The 15,684-nt window shown below is 49.4% G+C and overlaps 1 protein-coding gene across 4 annotated transcripts in view; it reads right to left on the bottom strand.

Annotated features, from left to right (window-relative positions):
• Positions 1 to 15,684, bottom strand: part of SLC26A11 (solute carrier family 26 member 11) — a 30,961-nt gene that overhangs the window by 11,677 nt on the left and 3,600 nt on the right. For all 4 annotated transcript variants that reach the window (XM_032176662.2, XM_032176660.2, XM_032176661.2 and 1 more), the window contains 4 exons: positions 13,999 to 14,078; positions 11,973 to 12,115; positions 3,352 to 3,527; positions 2,862 to 2,934 (listed from right to left, as the gene is read on the bottom strand). In XM_032176662.2, coding sequence (XP_032032553.1) covers positions 2,862 to 2,934; positions 3,352 to 3,527; positions 11,973 to 12,115; positions 13,999 to 14,078 — 472 coding nt within the window. The remainder of the gene's footprint in view (positions 1 to 2,861; positions 2,935 to 3,351; positions 3,528 to 11,972; positions 12,116 to 13,998; positions 14,079 to 15,684) is intronic.

Raw genomic sequence — 15,684 nt, 5'->3', positions numbered from 1 at the left:
TGGCAAAATCTCATCTCTACAAAAAATACAAAAATTAGCCAGGCATGGTGGTGTGTGCCTATAGTCCCAGATATTCAGGACGCTGAGGTGGGAGGATGGTTTGAGCCTAGGAGGTTGAGGCTGCAGTGAGATGAGATCGTGCCACTGCACTCCAGTCTGGGCGACAGAGTGAGACCCTGTCTCAAACAACAAGAAAACATGGAAGCAGTAGTTAATTGTGGTAGTAAGAGGGATTATGGGTGATTTGTCTCTTCTTTACTCATTTCTGCACTTTTGACATTTTCTACAATGAATGTATATTAATAAACACAGCCATTATTACCAATTAAGTTAAAACTTTCAATTAAACAGATAATACAGGATCTTGTTCTGCTGCCCAGGCTGGAGTGCAGTGGCGCAATCTCGGCTCACTGCAAGCTCCACCTCCCCGGTTCATGCCATTCTCCTGCCTCAACCTCCCAAGGAGCTGGGACTACAGGCGCCCGCCAACACGCCCGGCTAATTTTTTGTAGTTTTAGTAGAGACGGGGGTTTGACTGTGTTAGCCAGGATGGTCTCGATCTCCTGACCTTGTGATCCGCCTGCCTTGGCTTCCCAAAGTGCTGGGATTACAGGCCTGAGCCACCACGCCTGGCCGAGGTTGGCAAATTCTATAAAGGGCCAGCTTTTCTGTAAGGGACCAGCTTGTCTATATTTTAGGCTTTGTGGGCCCTGTAGTCACTGCTGCAGCTACGCAACTCTGCTGTGGTTCCACGAAAGCAGCCACGGATAGTACATCCCCAAGTGGCACAGCCATGCTCCAATTGACTTTATTTGTAAACATGAGATCTGGATTTCATATACTTTTCACATGTCACAAAATATTATTATTATTTGGACTTTTTCCAACCATTTAGAAATGTAAAAACTGGCCAGGCACGATGGCTCAGGTCTGTAATCCTAGCACTTTTGAAAGCCGAGGCAGGAGGATCACTTGAACTCAGGAGTTTGAGGTCAGCCTGGGCCACAAAGTGAGACCTTGTCTCTACAATTAAAAAATTACTGGAGGGCTGGGCACGGTGGCTCACTCCTGTAATCCCAGCACTTTGGGAAGCTGAGGTGGGTGGATTACCTGAGGTCAGGAGTTTGAGACCAGCCTGATCAACATGGAGAAACACCCTCTCTACTAAAAATACAAAATTAGCCGGGCTTGGTGGTACACACCTGTAATCCCAGCTACTTGGGAGGCTGAGGCAGGAGAAGTGCTTGAACCTGGGGAGCGGAGGTTGCAGTGAGCCGAGATCACACCATTGCACTCCAGCGTGGGCAACAAGAGTGAAACACTATCTCAAAAAAAAAAAAAAAAATTAACTGGGAGGCCAAGGTGGGCAGATCACTTGGGACCAAGAGTTCGAGACCAGCCTGGCCAACATAGTGAGAGCCTGTTTCTACTAAAAGTATAGAATATTAGCTGGGCATGGTGGTGCACGCCGGTAATCCCAGCTACCTGGGAGACTCAGGCATGAGAATTGCTTAAACCTGGGAAGTGGAGGTTGCAGTGAGCAGAGATTGCGCCACTGCACTCCAGCCTGGGCCACAGAGCGAGACCCCGTCTCCAAAAAATAAAAAATAAAAAGAATCTCCTTTGAAGGGGGTAAGAGTTAGAGCACTGGGACTTTGAAGAAGGAACTTTATCTTGGCACAGCCTGGGCTAGGCAGTAAACACGATTTACACGGTCACAGTAACATACACTGGTAACTGGGCTTTAACCTTTAGAATCAACATAAACCCAAATGCAAGAAGGACTAAATGACGGTGACAAGACTAAAAGACGGTGACGGTGACAAGACAAGGATGAAGGTGTCATCCGCACAGACAATACAAAGCTGGCAGGGGTGGAGCGAGTGAAGGACGGAACTGCAAGGAGTGAATCTAGAGATGCTGACTCAAAACAGACACTGAAGGAGATGAAGGGTTCCCTGCCTCCCTGGGGGCGAGGAGGGGCTGGCCGATGGGCTGAGCCAGCTGAATAAAGCATGTTGCTCAATGTTTAGGAGTTTTGTGGGCGTATCACTAAACATAGTCATTATTATTAATTAAATTAAAACTTTCAATTAAACAGATAATACAGGATTTTGTTCTGCTGCCCAGGCTGGAGTGCAGTGCACTATCACAGCTCAATGCCACCTCAACCTCCCGGACTCAAGTGATCCTCCTGCCTCAGCCTCCTGAGCAGCTGGTACCGCAGGTGTGCTCCATGCCCGGCTAAGTTTTATTTTTAATAGAAATGAGGTCTCGTTATGTTGCCTAGGTGGGTTTCAAACTCCTGAGCTCAAGCGATCCTCCCGTCTCGGCCTCCCAAAGTGTTGGGATTACAGGCCTGGGCCACCATGCCTGGCCCAAGGATAATACTTAAAGCTCATCACTTCCTAATTTATTTGGCATTTGGCTACTACTGATGAGGTTATTTGCATCCACTGTATCTACATGGTGGAGACGCCATAGAATATGGCTGTTCATGTAGATCTCAACCCAGCTCCATGTGCAAACTCCCCTTTCAGTGATGTTACCTTAAAATCAGACAGTAGCGTTTACATCATGGACACTGGCAAGGGCCACGAAGCAAGACTTTTTATTTCCACAAAGAGCAGAGGCTGTTACAACACTCACCAGCACACCATGGGGTGGGAGGGCAAAGCCTCATTACAGATCCAGTTTTATCATATATACATAATACGTATATCTCTATCATGAGCATGTATTACTTGGATATGAATTCAAATTTCTAAAACTAGTAACAGATAAAGGCAAGCTAGAAAGCAGGCAGGCCTAGCCTAGCCGGCGCACTGGGAGACCTGGGGTGTGGGTGACAGGTGTCTTACCGAAGGCTTTGGCCACCGCAATGCTCTCCAGGAGGCCCATCAGGGGCACCACGGCCAGCCCGGCCCCCATGTCCTGAGAGAGGAGAGAGGGATGGTGAGTGGCCTTCCTAAGGGGTAGGACCCGGCAGTGACCTATGAAAGCAGCAAGGACCCACCCCGCCCCACAGGTAACAGGAGCAAGTGCTTGTCAGCTGCAGGATGTGCCTCCTTGTCTGAAGAGGTGCCAGGTGCTGGGAGGAACACAGCAAATTCATCCTCAGCTCGAGTCCAAAACAGGAGAAGCAGCCCTAACCACAAACGCACATCCCTGAGCTCGCTGAGCTTGCGTCCAACCTGGGATTCTTGAATAACTGAGATGTCCCTTCCTGAGGACTCAGCTGTCCTAACTGACCTCAGACCCCCTGGCACCCAGCAGACGCATCAGGGTAGGGGCCAGGCCAGGGGCCACTGCAGCCTCAGCCACGCCATCCTGGCTCCCGGCTCTGCCCACCTGCACCATCTCGGTGAAGGAGATCGTCCCATTGGCTGTGGTCACTGAGAAGGGCGGGATCCGGACTGCAGGGAGCCCCTCAGCTGTCTCCCCTGTTAGGATGAAAGGCTGGTATCCAGTCACCTCGAAGGAGTACGCAACCAGGGCCGCGAAGGAGACCACCAGGGCGTTGCGAGCTAGGAAAGAAGGAGAGGTGCGTCCAAGACCCGAGCGTGGGGTAGCGCGGCTGCCTCTAGGTTACTGGGGCAGACACCCCAGAGGCAGAAGACGCCCCCACCGGGCCACGGTCCTCACTCTGCACTCTGGGAAACACAGCACAGACATAAGTGCTACGTGGCAGCATGAGCAGGTGGGATGGCAGAGCTGCAGGCTGCGGACAGGTGCACAAGCCACCTGCTGCCAAGCTCCAGGTGACTGGACACCGTGCACCATGGCAAAGACTCTCTGTAATCAGGTGCCCAGGGCACATCCACCTCAAAGCACAAAGGAGGAAGAAACCAGATGTACCCCCTTCCCCAAAAAACAGAAACAATGGCCTCCAAGATGCAGGACAGCAGGCATGACGGCCACTAAGACGCGGGACAGCGGGCATGACAGCCACAGGGAAACAAGGGAGGTGAGTCTGTCGCCCTGCCGGCTGCCTGCGGTTTCCCTGATGGTCCCCATGTGTATGGAGGGGACCCCCTAGCAGAGCCCAGGGGTCTCCCTGAGTTCAGGAGGCAATGCTGGGAGGGAGTCTGAGGAGGCCTGCGGCTGGAGCTGACAGCAAGGTCACAGGAGCAGAGAGGGCAGCCAGAGACAGAGCTGCAGAGATCTGCAGAGGTGCCCTCGGGTGTGCAGCAGAGAACCGGTCGAGGCAAAGCTGGGCAAAAATCACCCAAACCCACAGTGAGGAAGAGTCACAAAGAGGGTTACAAGGGAGAATCCCAAGGACTCACACCAGAGTGAAAAACCCTCATAATTCATGGAGCATCAGGGACTCCAGAGGGTTTTACCTCAGCAGTGGGGAAGATTAGCCCAAGGCCTGGGGTTGGCACATTTTTTCGGTAAAGGGTTAAATACTAACAACTTTTTGCTTTGTGGGCCATAAAGTCTCTGGTGCAACTACTCAAGTCTGTTATTATTGCATAAAAGCTGACATTGACAATGTAAATGAACGGGAGTGACTTTCCAATAAAACTTTATTTACAAAATCAAGTGGTGGGCCAGATTAGGCTTGCCCTAGAACGAACACTGCTCTGGTCCAGCTCACAAAGCTTAAAAGTAAGACCTAAATGGATCAAACTGTCCTAAGTCACTTAACTGTATCCCAGAACAAAGCTCAAGAAGATTTATAGAATACAAAAATATCCAGCAAGCAATAACCTCAAACTCACAAAGTCTAGCATCCATCCAAACAAAAATTACTAGGCACGCAAAGAAGCAGGAAAATATGGCTGGGTGCACTGGCCCATGCCTGTAATCCCAACACTTTGGGAGGCCAAGACAGGAGGATCGCTTGAGCCCAGGAGTTTGAGGACAGCCTGAGCAAATTAGTGAGACACTGTCTCTACAAAAAATAAAAACTTAGTTGAGCTTGGTGGCCTATGCCTGTAGTCCCAGCTACTTGGGGGCTCAGGCGGGATGATCACTTGAGCCTGGGAGGTTGAGGCTGCAGTGAACCATGATCATGCCACTGTATTCTAGCCTGGGTGACACAGTGAGACCCTGTCTCAAAAAATAAAAATAAAAAATAAAAAAGTAACATATGTTACAAAAGTAACATAGTTAAAGATGACAGAATTAACAGGACATTAAAAGAGTAACGGTAACCAAACGTAATTTAGTTAATAGGACATTAAAAGAATAACTGTAACCAAATTCCATATACTTAAAAAAATGAGAGGAAAGATTGCAACTGTTAAGATGTAGAAAATACATTTTAAAAGATTCAAATTGAGGCTAGGCACAGTAGCTCACACCTGTAATCCCAGCATTTTGGGAGGCCGAGGCAGCTGGATCACCTGAAGTCAGGAATTCGAGACCAGCCTGGCCAACACGGTGAAGCCCTGCCTCTACTAAAAATACAAAAATTAGCTGGGCATGGCAGCAGGCGCCTGTAATCCCAGCTCAGGAAGCTGAGACAGGAGAATCACTTGAATCCGGAAGGCAGAGGTTGCAGTGAGCCAAGATCATGCCACTGCACTCCAGCCTGGGCGACACAGCGAGACGCTGTCTCAAAATAAAAAAATAAATAAATAATTTTTTTTTTTAAGTACTGAAAGAAAAAAAAAGTCTAGAATTCTATAACCAGCAAAACTATCTTTGAAAAATGAAGGCAAAATAGACTTTCAGACATACAAAAGTCAAAAGTTGAAAGAAGACCAGGAGTAGTGGCTCACGCCTGTAATCCCAACACTTTGAGAAGCCAAAGTGGGAGGATCCCTTGAGCCCAGGAGTTAGATACCAGCCTGGGCAATGTAGGAAGACACCATCTCTATAAAAAGTAAAAATAAAAAATTATCCAGGTGTGGTGATGCACGCCTATCGTCCCAGCCACTCAGGAGGCTGAGGCAGGAGGACTGCTTGAGTCTAGGAGTTCAAGGCTGCAGTGAACTATAATTGCACCACTGCATTCCAGCCTGGGTGACAGAGTGAATCCTGTCTCTTAAAAAAAAAAAAAAGCTGAAAGAATTAATCACCAACAGGCCTGCAACAGAAGAAAAAATAAAGTCCTTCAGGTAGAAGGAAAATGATACCAGATGGAAATCTGGATTTGTACAAACAAATTAAGAGCACTAGAAACAGTGACTACGTGGATAAATATAAAAGACTTTGTTCCTGCAGGGAATGGTGGCTCACGTCTGCAATCTCAGCACTTTGGTTGGCTGAGGCAGGAGCATCACTTGAGGCCAAGAATCTTTGATCGGCCTGAGCAACACAGCCCGTTTCTATAAAAAAATTTTAAAAATTAGCCAGATGTGGTGGTGCATGCCTGTAGACCAAGCTACTCAGGAGGCTGAGGCAGGAGAATTACTTGAGCACAGGAGTTTGCAGCTTCAGTGACGGATCTTGGCTCACTGCAATCTCTGCCTTCTAGGTTCAAGCAATCCTCCCACCTCAGCCTCCCCAGTAGCTGGGATTACAGGCATGCACCACCATGCCTGGCTAATTTTTTGTATTTTTGGTAGAGATAGGGTTTCGCCATGTTGCCCAGGCTGGTCTTGAACTCCTGAGCTCAGACAATCTGCCTCCCTCAGCCTCCCAAAGTGCTAGGATTACAGGTGTGAGCCACTACACCTGGCCTGTTATAAGGTTCTTATATCACATGAAGTTGAAGTTTAATGTATACTGTAGCAAGATAAAGATGTTTACCACAAACCTTAAAGCAGCCACTTAGAAACAAACAAACAAAAACTAAATATAGCAGTTACAGCTAATCAGCCAATAAACGACATAAAATGGAATCATAAAAAATAATCTAACAGAGGTAGAAGGAGGGGGAAAAGAGAACAAAGAACAAATGAGACAAACAGGAAACAAACAGCAACATGGTAGATCTAAACTCAAACATACCAATAATCACATTAAATATAAATGGCATAACATCCCAATTAAAAGGCAGAGATTATCAGATTAAAAACAAATCCCATCTATATGCTGCCCATAAAACATAGCATTAAACACAAGAACACAAATCGATTAAATACGTTAAAACTAAAAAGATAGGAGGCTGGGTGTGGTGTCTCAGCACTTTGGTAGGCCAAGGCAGGTGGATCACTTGAGGCTAGGAATTTGAGACCAGGCTGGCCAACATGGCGAAACCTCATTGCTACTAAAAATACAAAAATTAGCTGGGCTTGGTGGTGCAAGCCTGTAATTCCAGCTACTTGGGAGGCTGAGGCACAACAATTGCTTGAACCTGGGAGGTGGAGGTTGCAGTGAGCCAAGATCACACCATTGCACTCCAGCCTGGGCAACAGAGGGAGATTCTGTTCCAAAAAAAAAAAAAAAAAGTAAGAAGATGGGAAAAGATATGCTAACACTAAAGAAAGCTGGAGTAGCTCTCTTAGTATGAAAGTAGATTTCAGGGAAGAGAATGTTACCCAGAAAAGAGAGTATCATTCCAAAAGAAAATTACAATTCTGTATGTTTTCATACTAAAAAACAGAGCTTCAAAATATATGAAACAATAACTGGTAAGTAAGAAAGGAAAATAGACAAAGTCATAGTTATAGCTGAACTTATTTCAACATTCTTCTTTTAATAATCAACAAAACAAGTAGAAAGAAAATCAGCAAGAATATAGTAGCCTGAGATAACCAACTAGACCTAACTGACATTTACAGAACACTCCACCCAACAATGGCAGAAAACATGTTCTCAAGCACACACAGAATATTCACTAAGATAGACCATATTCAGGGCCATAATACAACTCTCAATAAAGGAAAACAGATTTAAATCACGAAGTGCATTTTCTTATCACAATGGAACTAAATTAGAAATCAATGGCAAAGTACTAATTGGGAAATCCCCAACTATTTGGAAACTAAATAACTCCCATGGTTCACAGGAGAAATCATATAATCCACTTCTAAATAATCCACAGGTCAAGGGAGAAGTCAAAATGGAAATCACAAAGTATTTAGAACTGAATGAAAATTTAAAAACAGCACATATATCAAAATTGTGGGATGCAGCTAAAGTAGTGCTAGGAGTGAAATTTACAGCATTTAAACAACCATATTAGAAAAGAAGAAAGGTCTCAAATCAAAGACCCAGGCTTCCACCTTAAGAAAAAAAAAAAAAAAAAAAGCCCAGGCACAGTGGCTCACGCCTGTAATCCCAGCAATTTGGGAAGCCCAGGCGGGTGGATCACCTGAGGTAAGGAGTTCAAGACCAGCCTGGCCAACATGGTGAAACTCCGTCTCTACTAAAAATACAAAAAATTAGCCAGGCATAGTGGCACACACCTGTAATCCCAGCTACTTGGGAGGCTGAGGCAGAAGAATCACTTGAACCCGGGAAGCGGAGGTTACAGTGAGCCGAGATCATGCCATTGCACTCTAACCTGGGAGACAAGAGCGAAACTCCGTCTCAAAAAAAATTTTTTTGAAAAAAAAAAAAAAAAGGATAAAGTTAACTCAAAATAAATAGAAGAAAGGAAATAATAAAGCCCCAAGCAGAAATCGATGAACTAGAAAACAAAAGCAAAAGGGAGATCAATGAAACCAAAAGTTGGTTCTTTGAGAGGATCATAAAATTGACACACTTCTAGACAGACCATTCAGAAAAAAAGGCAGATGACTCGGGTGAAGTCCTTGTTCTGCCTCCTCTCAGCCGTGTGGTCTTGAGAAGTTCTGTTTTATTTTTCGTCTTTCAGAGGTTCACTTTCCTCATTGACAAAATGGAGAAAATAATAAACTTATCCTCAAAGCTGTTGTAAGAATCAAAAGCTTTTTAAGTAGTTTCCCAAGACAATGCTACACACACTGGGGAGAAAGGAGTCAGCAGCCCTACACTGTAAATGTTTCTGACGTTTCTGTACATTACGATGTTTTGACATCTTAAAAGACCTTTCTGGCTGCGGAGAGACTGCCTTCAGGGTTAGGCAAGTCTTAGAGACAAAAGCAGCCCCAAGTGTGTCTCTGATATGCCAGCTAACCCCTCTGGAGCCCCTTCCTCCACCAGCCTGGCCTGCACCCCAGGAGGCAAGATTTTTCTGCCTTAAGCCTGAAGCCCACCAAAATTCCTCCAACTGCCAGTCCTAAGCTGATCACCTTTCTTCACCTTGCCTTTATCATGAAAACCTCAATAAAGGCTATAGCCTAAACCACAGCTTTGGCTTCTCCTCCTGGCCACCCTGGTGTCCTCTGACATGGCCCTACGTGACATGTTGTGCCTCCTGTCTCTAGGACCTGTGAGTACAATAAACTGGTTTTCTTCCTGAGCCTTTCTCTGTCTCCCCTTGTGGCCACACCTGACTGATCATCTCATAAAGTCATACAAAACAAGTCTCTGAAAAACACGGGGTCTCTAAGCATTTCCCAAACTTTTGACTTCCTTTTTTTTTGAGAAGGAGCCTCGCTCTGTTGCCAAGCTGGAGTGCAGTGGTGCAATCTTGGCTCACCATAACCTCCGCCTCCCGGGTTCAAGCAATTCTCCTGCCTCAACCTCCCGAGTAGTTGGGATCACAGGCACACACCACCATGCCCTGCTAATTTTTGTATTTTTAGTAGAGACGGGGTTTCACCATGTTGGCCAAGCTGGTTTCAAACTCCTGACGTCAGATGATCTGCCTCCCTCGGCCTCCCAAAGTGCTGGGATTACAGGCATGAGCCACCGTGCCCAGCTTCCAAACTGACTTCTAAGGTGATCCCATGAATCCCCTGGGCGTGCCCTGAAGAATACAGATTTTGATTAGGAGATCTGGGGTGGGGCCTCAGATCCTGCCTTTCCAGTAAGCTCTCAGGGGATGCCCAGTGCCCAGGCTGCTGGTCCCAGGCCACACTCTGAGTCTCAAGGTTTAAGATAACAAGGCATAGGCCAGACGCAGTGGCTCATGCCTGTAATCTCAGCACTTTGGGAGGCCGAGGCGGGCGGATCACTTAAGGTCAGGAGTTCGAGACCAGACTGGCCAACATGGTGAAACCCCATCTCTACTAAAAATACAAAAATTAGCTGAGTGTGGTGGTGCACACCTGTAATTCCAGCTACTCAGGAAGCTGAGGCGGGATAATCGCTTGAAACCAGGAGGCAGGTTGCAGTGAGCCAAGATCACGCCAGTGCCCTCCAGCCTGGGCAACAGAGTGAGAGACACCGTCTCCAAAAAATAAAAATAAAAAAATAACAAAGCATTTTCACTATTTCGCGGACAACTGAACTAAAGCTGAGGAACTTCGGAAGCTACTTTGCAAGTCTAAACCCAGGCCAGGCTGGGACTGGAAGCTGGACATCTCCACTCTAAACTCAGCATCCTCTGCACCCCACCAGGCTCTCAGTGTTCACCACGGCCTCAAGTCTGCTGAATAGGATCCAGGGAGAGACCACAGAGAACAGACCAGCCTGGGCAGGCAGAAGTGACTCAAGAGCTAAATCCAGCCACCCTCTCTCATCTATGGCTGTTGGATTTGACAGCCCCCAAACAGCAAGGCCAAGCTCGGGCTATTCTGAGCTTAATCTGTCCCCTTGGCTCTGAGAAGGTTCGGAGTCACTTATGCTTCCTGACTTTCCTGGGTGTGCCTTCCTCTCTGGGCATCCCTGCCCGGTGCTCAGCCAGGGGACCCATGCCCATCCTGGATGCACTGAGAAGAGGCTTCCACTTCCCCCAGGGTGGTCCTTCACCTGCTGACAGCCCTGCTGCTCCTCCACGATGCAGCCCTCACCACCCCTTTCTCAAAGGACCCTTGGTTGTCTGTGGCTCAGCCTGCAGCCTCCGCACATGAAGCTGAAGTTGTACCCTGCAAGCTGCACAATTCAAACAGAGCCTGTTGGTTTCCGCGGAATTCGTTCTCTCTCCCCAGGACCTGCCAGTAGACTGGGTTTCCCCACCTCGGCAGCGCTGACATTTTAGGTCAGATCACTGTTTGCTGTGGAAGCCTGTGCACCGTCAGGGGCATAGTGGCATTCCTGGCCTCTCCTCACTAGTTGCCAGCAACTGCCTCGCCCAGTGGTATCCACCAAAAATGTTTCCCAACATTGCCAAATGTCACCAGGGGGCAAAACTGCTTCAGGTTGAGAACAGCCACAGCTGGCCAGTTCTCAGCTCTGGCTGTGCATCATTTTTCAGCTCTGGCTGCATCAGAACCCACCGAGTTTGGTTCGGAGTTTTAAATGTCCCAGAGTTCGGGCTGGGCACCGTCGCTCGCACCTGTAATCCCAGCACTTCGGGAAGCCGAGGCAGGCAGATCATTCGAGGTCAGGAGTTTGAGACCAGCGTGGTCAACATGGTAAAACCCCGTCTCGGCTGGGCGCGGTGGCTCACGCTTGTAATCCCAGCACTTTGGGAGGCCGAGGCGGGCGAATCACGAGGTCAGGAGATCGAGACCACGGTGAAACCCCGTCTCTACTAAAAATACAAAAAAAATTAGCCGGGCGTGGTGGCAGGCGCCTGTAGTCCCAGCTACTCGGAGAGGCTGAGGCAGGAGAATGGCGTGAACCCAGGAGGCGGAGCTTGCAGTGAGCCGAAATCGCGCCACTGCACTCCAGCCTGGGTGACAGAGCCAGACTCCGTCTCAAAAAAAAAAAAAAAAAAAAAAAAAAAAAACCCCGTCTCTACTAAAAATACAAAAATCAGTCGGGCATGGTGGCATGCGCCTGTAATCCCAGCTACTCAGGAGGCTGAGGCAGGAGAATCACATGAACCTGGGAGGCGGAGGTTGCAGTGAGCTGAGATCACCCCACTGTACTCCAGCCTGGGCGACAGAGCGAAACTCCATCTCAAAAAAAAATTAATTAATTAATTAATTAAATAAATAAAAAGTACATGTCCCAGAGTTTGGTGTGGTGTTTTAAATGTCCCAATGCTCAAGTGACACCCAGACCAATGACATGAGAATCTCTAGCGTGGGACTAGAACTCCCCAAGTGACCCCAACCTGCAGCCAAGGTTGCACAGGATGTCAGCCAGAGGCCCCTCACCTGTCGTAGCAGCCCAGACCAGCCCATGGCTGAGCCGCACACCTGGGGGCATCTCGGGGTGGACAGGAGGCATGTGGTCCCGCATCAGCTTCAGCACCAGCAGCAGCAGCATGCAGACCAGCCCCAGGATGGCATCACCTACCCTGCGGACAGGCAGAGGACTGGTCACCACCCAGCTTGGCTCAGGCCTCCTGCTGACTCGAGCGTCCTGCTGCTGCTTAAGCTGAGAGGCGCCGAGAAGCTCCCAGGGGAGGCCCAATGCCCAGGCTGCTGGTCCCAGACCACAGTGAGTATCACAAGGAAATAAAGCATTTTCAGTATTTTCACTGTTTCACACACACTTAACTAAAGCTCAGGAACTTTAGCAAGCTACTCTGCAAGACCAAACACAGGCTAGGCTGAGATGTTTTCCCTTAAGTAATATGCATCCCTGTTCTACTTCAAAACTCAATTCAAAATTCAGTAAGTACACAGGCTTGAGCAGGAGAGGCAGGGGAGAGGCCCGGGTCAGGATGATGGCGGAGCAATGTGCTCACATTTTCACTCCTGTAGCTCTCTGGGATTCAAGTCTGTGGAACAGGATCTGGTGAGTGACCACAGGGAATGGGGACCAGCCTGAGCAGCTGATGCTCTCTGCAGGTGGCTCTAGAACAAGTCTGCCAAACCCACAGCCTGTGGGCCACGTGCAGCCTGGGACGGCTTTGAATGTGGCCCAACACAAATTTGTAAACTTTCTTAAAACATTATGAGTTCTTCAATGATTTTTTTCTAGCTCAACAGCTATCATTAGTGTATTTTATGTACAGCCCAAGACAATTCTTCCTGTGTGGCCCAGGGAAGACAAAAGACTGGACACCCTGCTGTAGACATTCTAGAAGGCTTAGGACTAAACGGTCAGTAAGGCCCCTTTCACGTGACAGTCCATGATGTTCTCTGACTAGTCAGGCTCCGTAATCACTGCTCCCCCATCCGGCCGACCCCTGCCCACTGGTGCCTCTGAAGGGCAAGGAACCCACTGGCTTCCAGCTGGGTGCAGCTGCTGGGAAGCTTTGGGAGATCAAACGGGAGGGGAAGATGGTCCAGGATCACCCCCACTCCCTCCAGGCCACAGCACTGGGCAGCCATCTCTATAGCTCCCCCAGATCATTCCTCCTCCAGCCCCTTCCAGCCAGAGAGGTAGAGAGATATCTTGCCTTCCCGCTGGATGGTCTGGCAGGGAGGTACCCCTCATCAGAGGCTTTTTTTTTTTTTTGGAGATGGAGTCTTGCTGTATCACCCAGGCTGGAGTGCAGTGGCATGATCTCAGCTCACTGCAACCACCACCTTGCAGGTTCAAGCAATCCTCCTGCCTCAGCCTCCCGAATAGCTGGGACTACAGGCATGCACCATCACACCAGACCAATTTTTGTATTTTTAGTAGAGACAGAGTTTCACCATGTTGACCAGGCTGGTCTTGAACTCCTGACCTAAGGTGATCTGCCCGCCTGGGCTTCCCAAAGTGCTGGGATTACAGGCATGAGCCACAGTGCCCGGCCATCAGAGGCTCCTTAAACCACCTGAGGGAAGTGCTTGGGTCTCCTCATCTCTCATCACAGCTCCACCTGCCGTCCCTGCGCCACCTGCGTTCTGTCTGCGTTAGCTCCCCCATGCCATGTTCTCCTCAACAAATCACAACCTGAGAGACACACTGCCTTCTTTTTCTTTACACAGTCTCTCCCCATTCCTGTCCCCCAAGAAAGCTTTGTGGAGAGAGGAACATTGCCCTGCTCTAGCTCCCCAGAGCACAGCTTCTCGAACTCTCCCCTGCACGCAGACCACGGGTCTCCTGTTAAAACGCTGGCTCTGATAGGGCAGGTCTAGAAAGGGCTGAGAGTCTCAGTTCGTGCCAGCTCACAGGTGCTGCTGATGGGGCTGCTCTGGGGACCCCTCTTTGAGCAACCACCAGGGGTGGAAGTTGAGGTGGGGGCTGGGAGAGGAGGTGTGGGAGGAGCTTCCTTATAGGAGGGAGGAACAAAGCCCGGGGTACCTGGTCTCTGCAATCCTGAGGAAGGTGTGGTACACCTGCAGGAAGAACTGCCTGGGGATGTTCTGTAGTCCCAGCAGGTTCTGTCCAAACACAGAGATGCTCATCAGAGGTCATGCCCCCAAACCAAGGCCATCTGTCCCCAGCTCCCCGCCCACCTCCCCTAGGGCTGAGACAGCGTCCCCCTGCCCTGCCCCCAACCCTCATTCCCGGGGCCCATCTTAAGGGCTCAGGGGTCCATCTGCCCACTCCCAACGCCCCCTAGGGCAGGAGATCAAAGCTACCCTCGTGGGAGACAGTATTTCACAATTACTGGGTCAGTGATATGTTTCTGTAAATTACTTTTCTCATAAAAAACAATGTAGGTGACCCCGCAGCAGGCAGACAGGTTCTACAGCTTGATGGCCAGGGTCCATGGGCTGCCCAGCCCCACCCCCATTGGCTCCAGGCTGCTCAGTGGCCAGGTCCCCTGCAATGTAGACCCTCGCTGCCATTGGCTTGAGAATGCGTCCGTCACTAGGTGCCCCACCACCCGCCAGCCCCACTGCTGGGGGAGGAAAAAATCTAAAATCTCTTCGCGGTGTGCAGATTGGAGGGCTCCGAGGGGCTTCAAGAAACCAGGCTGGGGAATCCTCGGCGAAGTAGGAGCCTCCCACCGCGATACCAGCTCTCAGAGGTCCTGGGCGGGAGAAGGCACTCTATCCTGTGTTTTAGTTTTTTTTTTTTTTTTTTTTAGAGACGGGGTGGGGGGGATCTTGCTTGCTCTGTGGCCCAGGCTGGATTCGAACTCCTGGGCTCCAGTGATCCTCCCACCTCGGCCTCCCACGTAGCTGGGATCCACAGTGCAGGCACAGCTTACGCTTTAGTTCTTTACGTCGCCTGAGACCCAACAGGAGTCAGAGGAGAAAGTGGAGGCCCAGACTCCCAGGGCCACAGGCTTAAGGACCCTGCCCTAAAACTGCTGCGCACAGGGTGGATGGGGTTAGGACATCCTGGGGGGCGGACTCTGGGACTGTTGGGGTAGGGTCTTCTGTCCTGGGCCTGTTAGGAGGACGCCCTCCCGCCAGATGGCTGCGGAGTCCCTGGGCAGGGCTAGGGTTGCCAAGTATGAAGGCATGAACAAGGCACTCTCCACTCTCATTGGGATCCTATAAAAGAACATTCTTGATACCAAAAATGATGTTTCCAGAATAAAGAACCAACCATGCCCTGAAACAGCATTTACCAAGCTAACGCTGAGAGATGTGTGTAGATAACGTACCAATCACAGTCACCCACACCTAAGTTGGTCCCTCCTCTCTCAAATGGAAATAATGATCAATCTACCTCCCAGGAGTGTGTTGAGAATTACACATGGAGAGTATCCTGCCCAGTGCCTTGCATGTAGCAAGAGTGCAAAAAGTGTCTATTCTCACACACAAACTCACACACACACTCCCTCTCTCCCACACACACAGTCTCCTGTCCTTGGTCTTCTCATGGTACCTCCATCAGGGAAGACTGTCTCAGGCCAGCCTGAAGCAGAGCCTGGCTTGGGGAAGATGACCTGCAGTGACACAGGGTCAGGAGGCAGCATGTGACCCTAGTCTGCCATGAGGGCCACATGGTCCCATCTGTGGAACTGGGCTCACTTCACTCCACACACACCCAGCTGAGCACCCCGCTACTGCACCAGCCCAATGCTGGGCG

The sequence above is a fragment of the Hylobates moloch genome, unplaced genomic scaffold (assembly GCF_009828535.3).
Source record: "Hylobates moloch isolate HMO894 unplaced genomic scaffold, HMol_V3 SCAFFOLD_15, whole genome shotgun sequence".
In the NCBI taxonomy this organism is placed as follows: Eukaryota; Metazoa; Chordata; class Mammalia; order Primates; family Hylobatidae; genus Hylobates; species Hylobates moloch.
The sequence above is the reverse complement of the archived record's forward strand: the minus strand, read 5'-3'. Positions and strand labels throughout refer to the sequence as shown.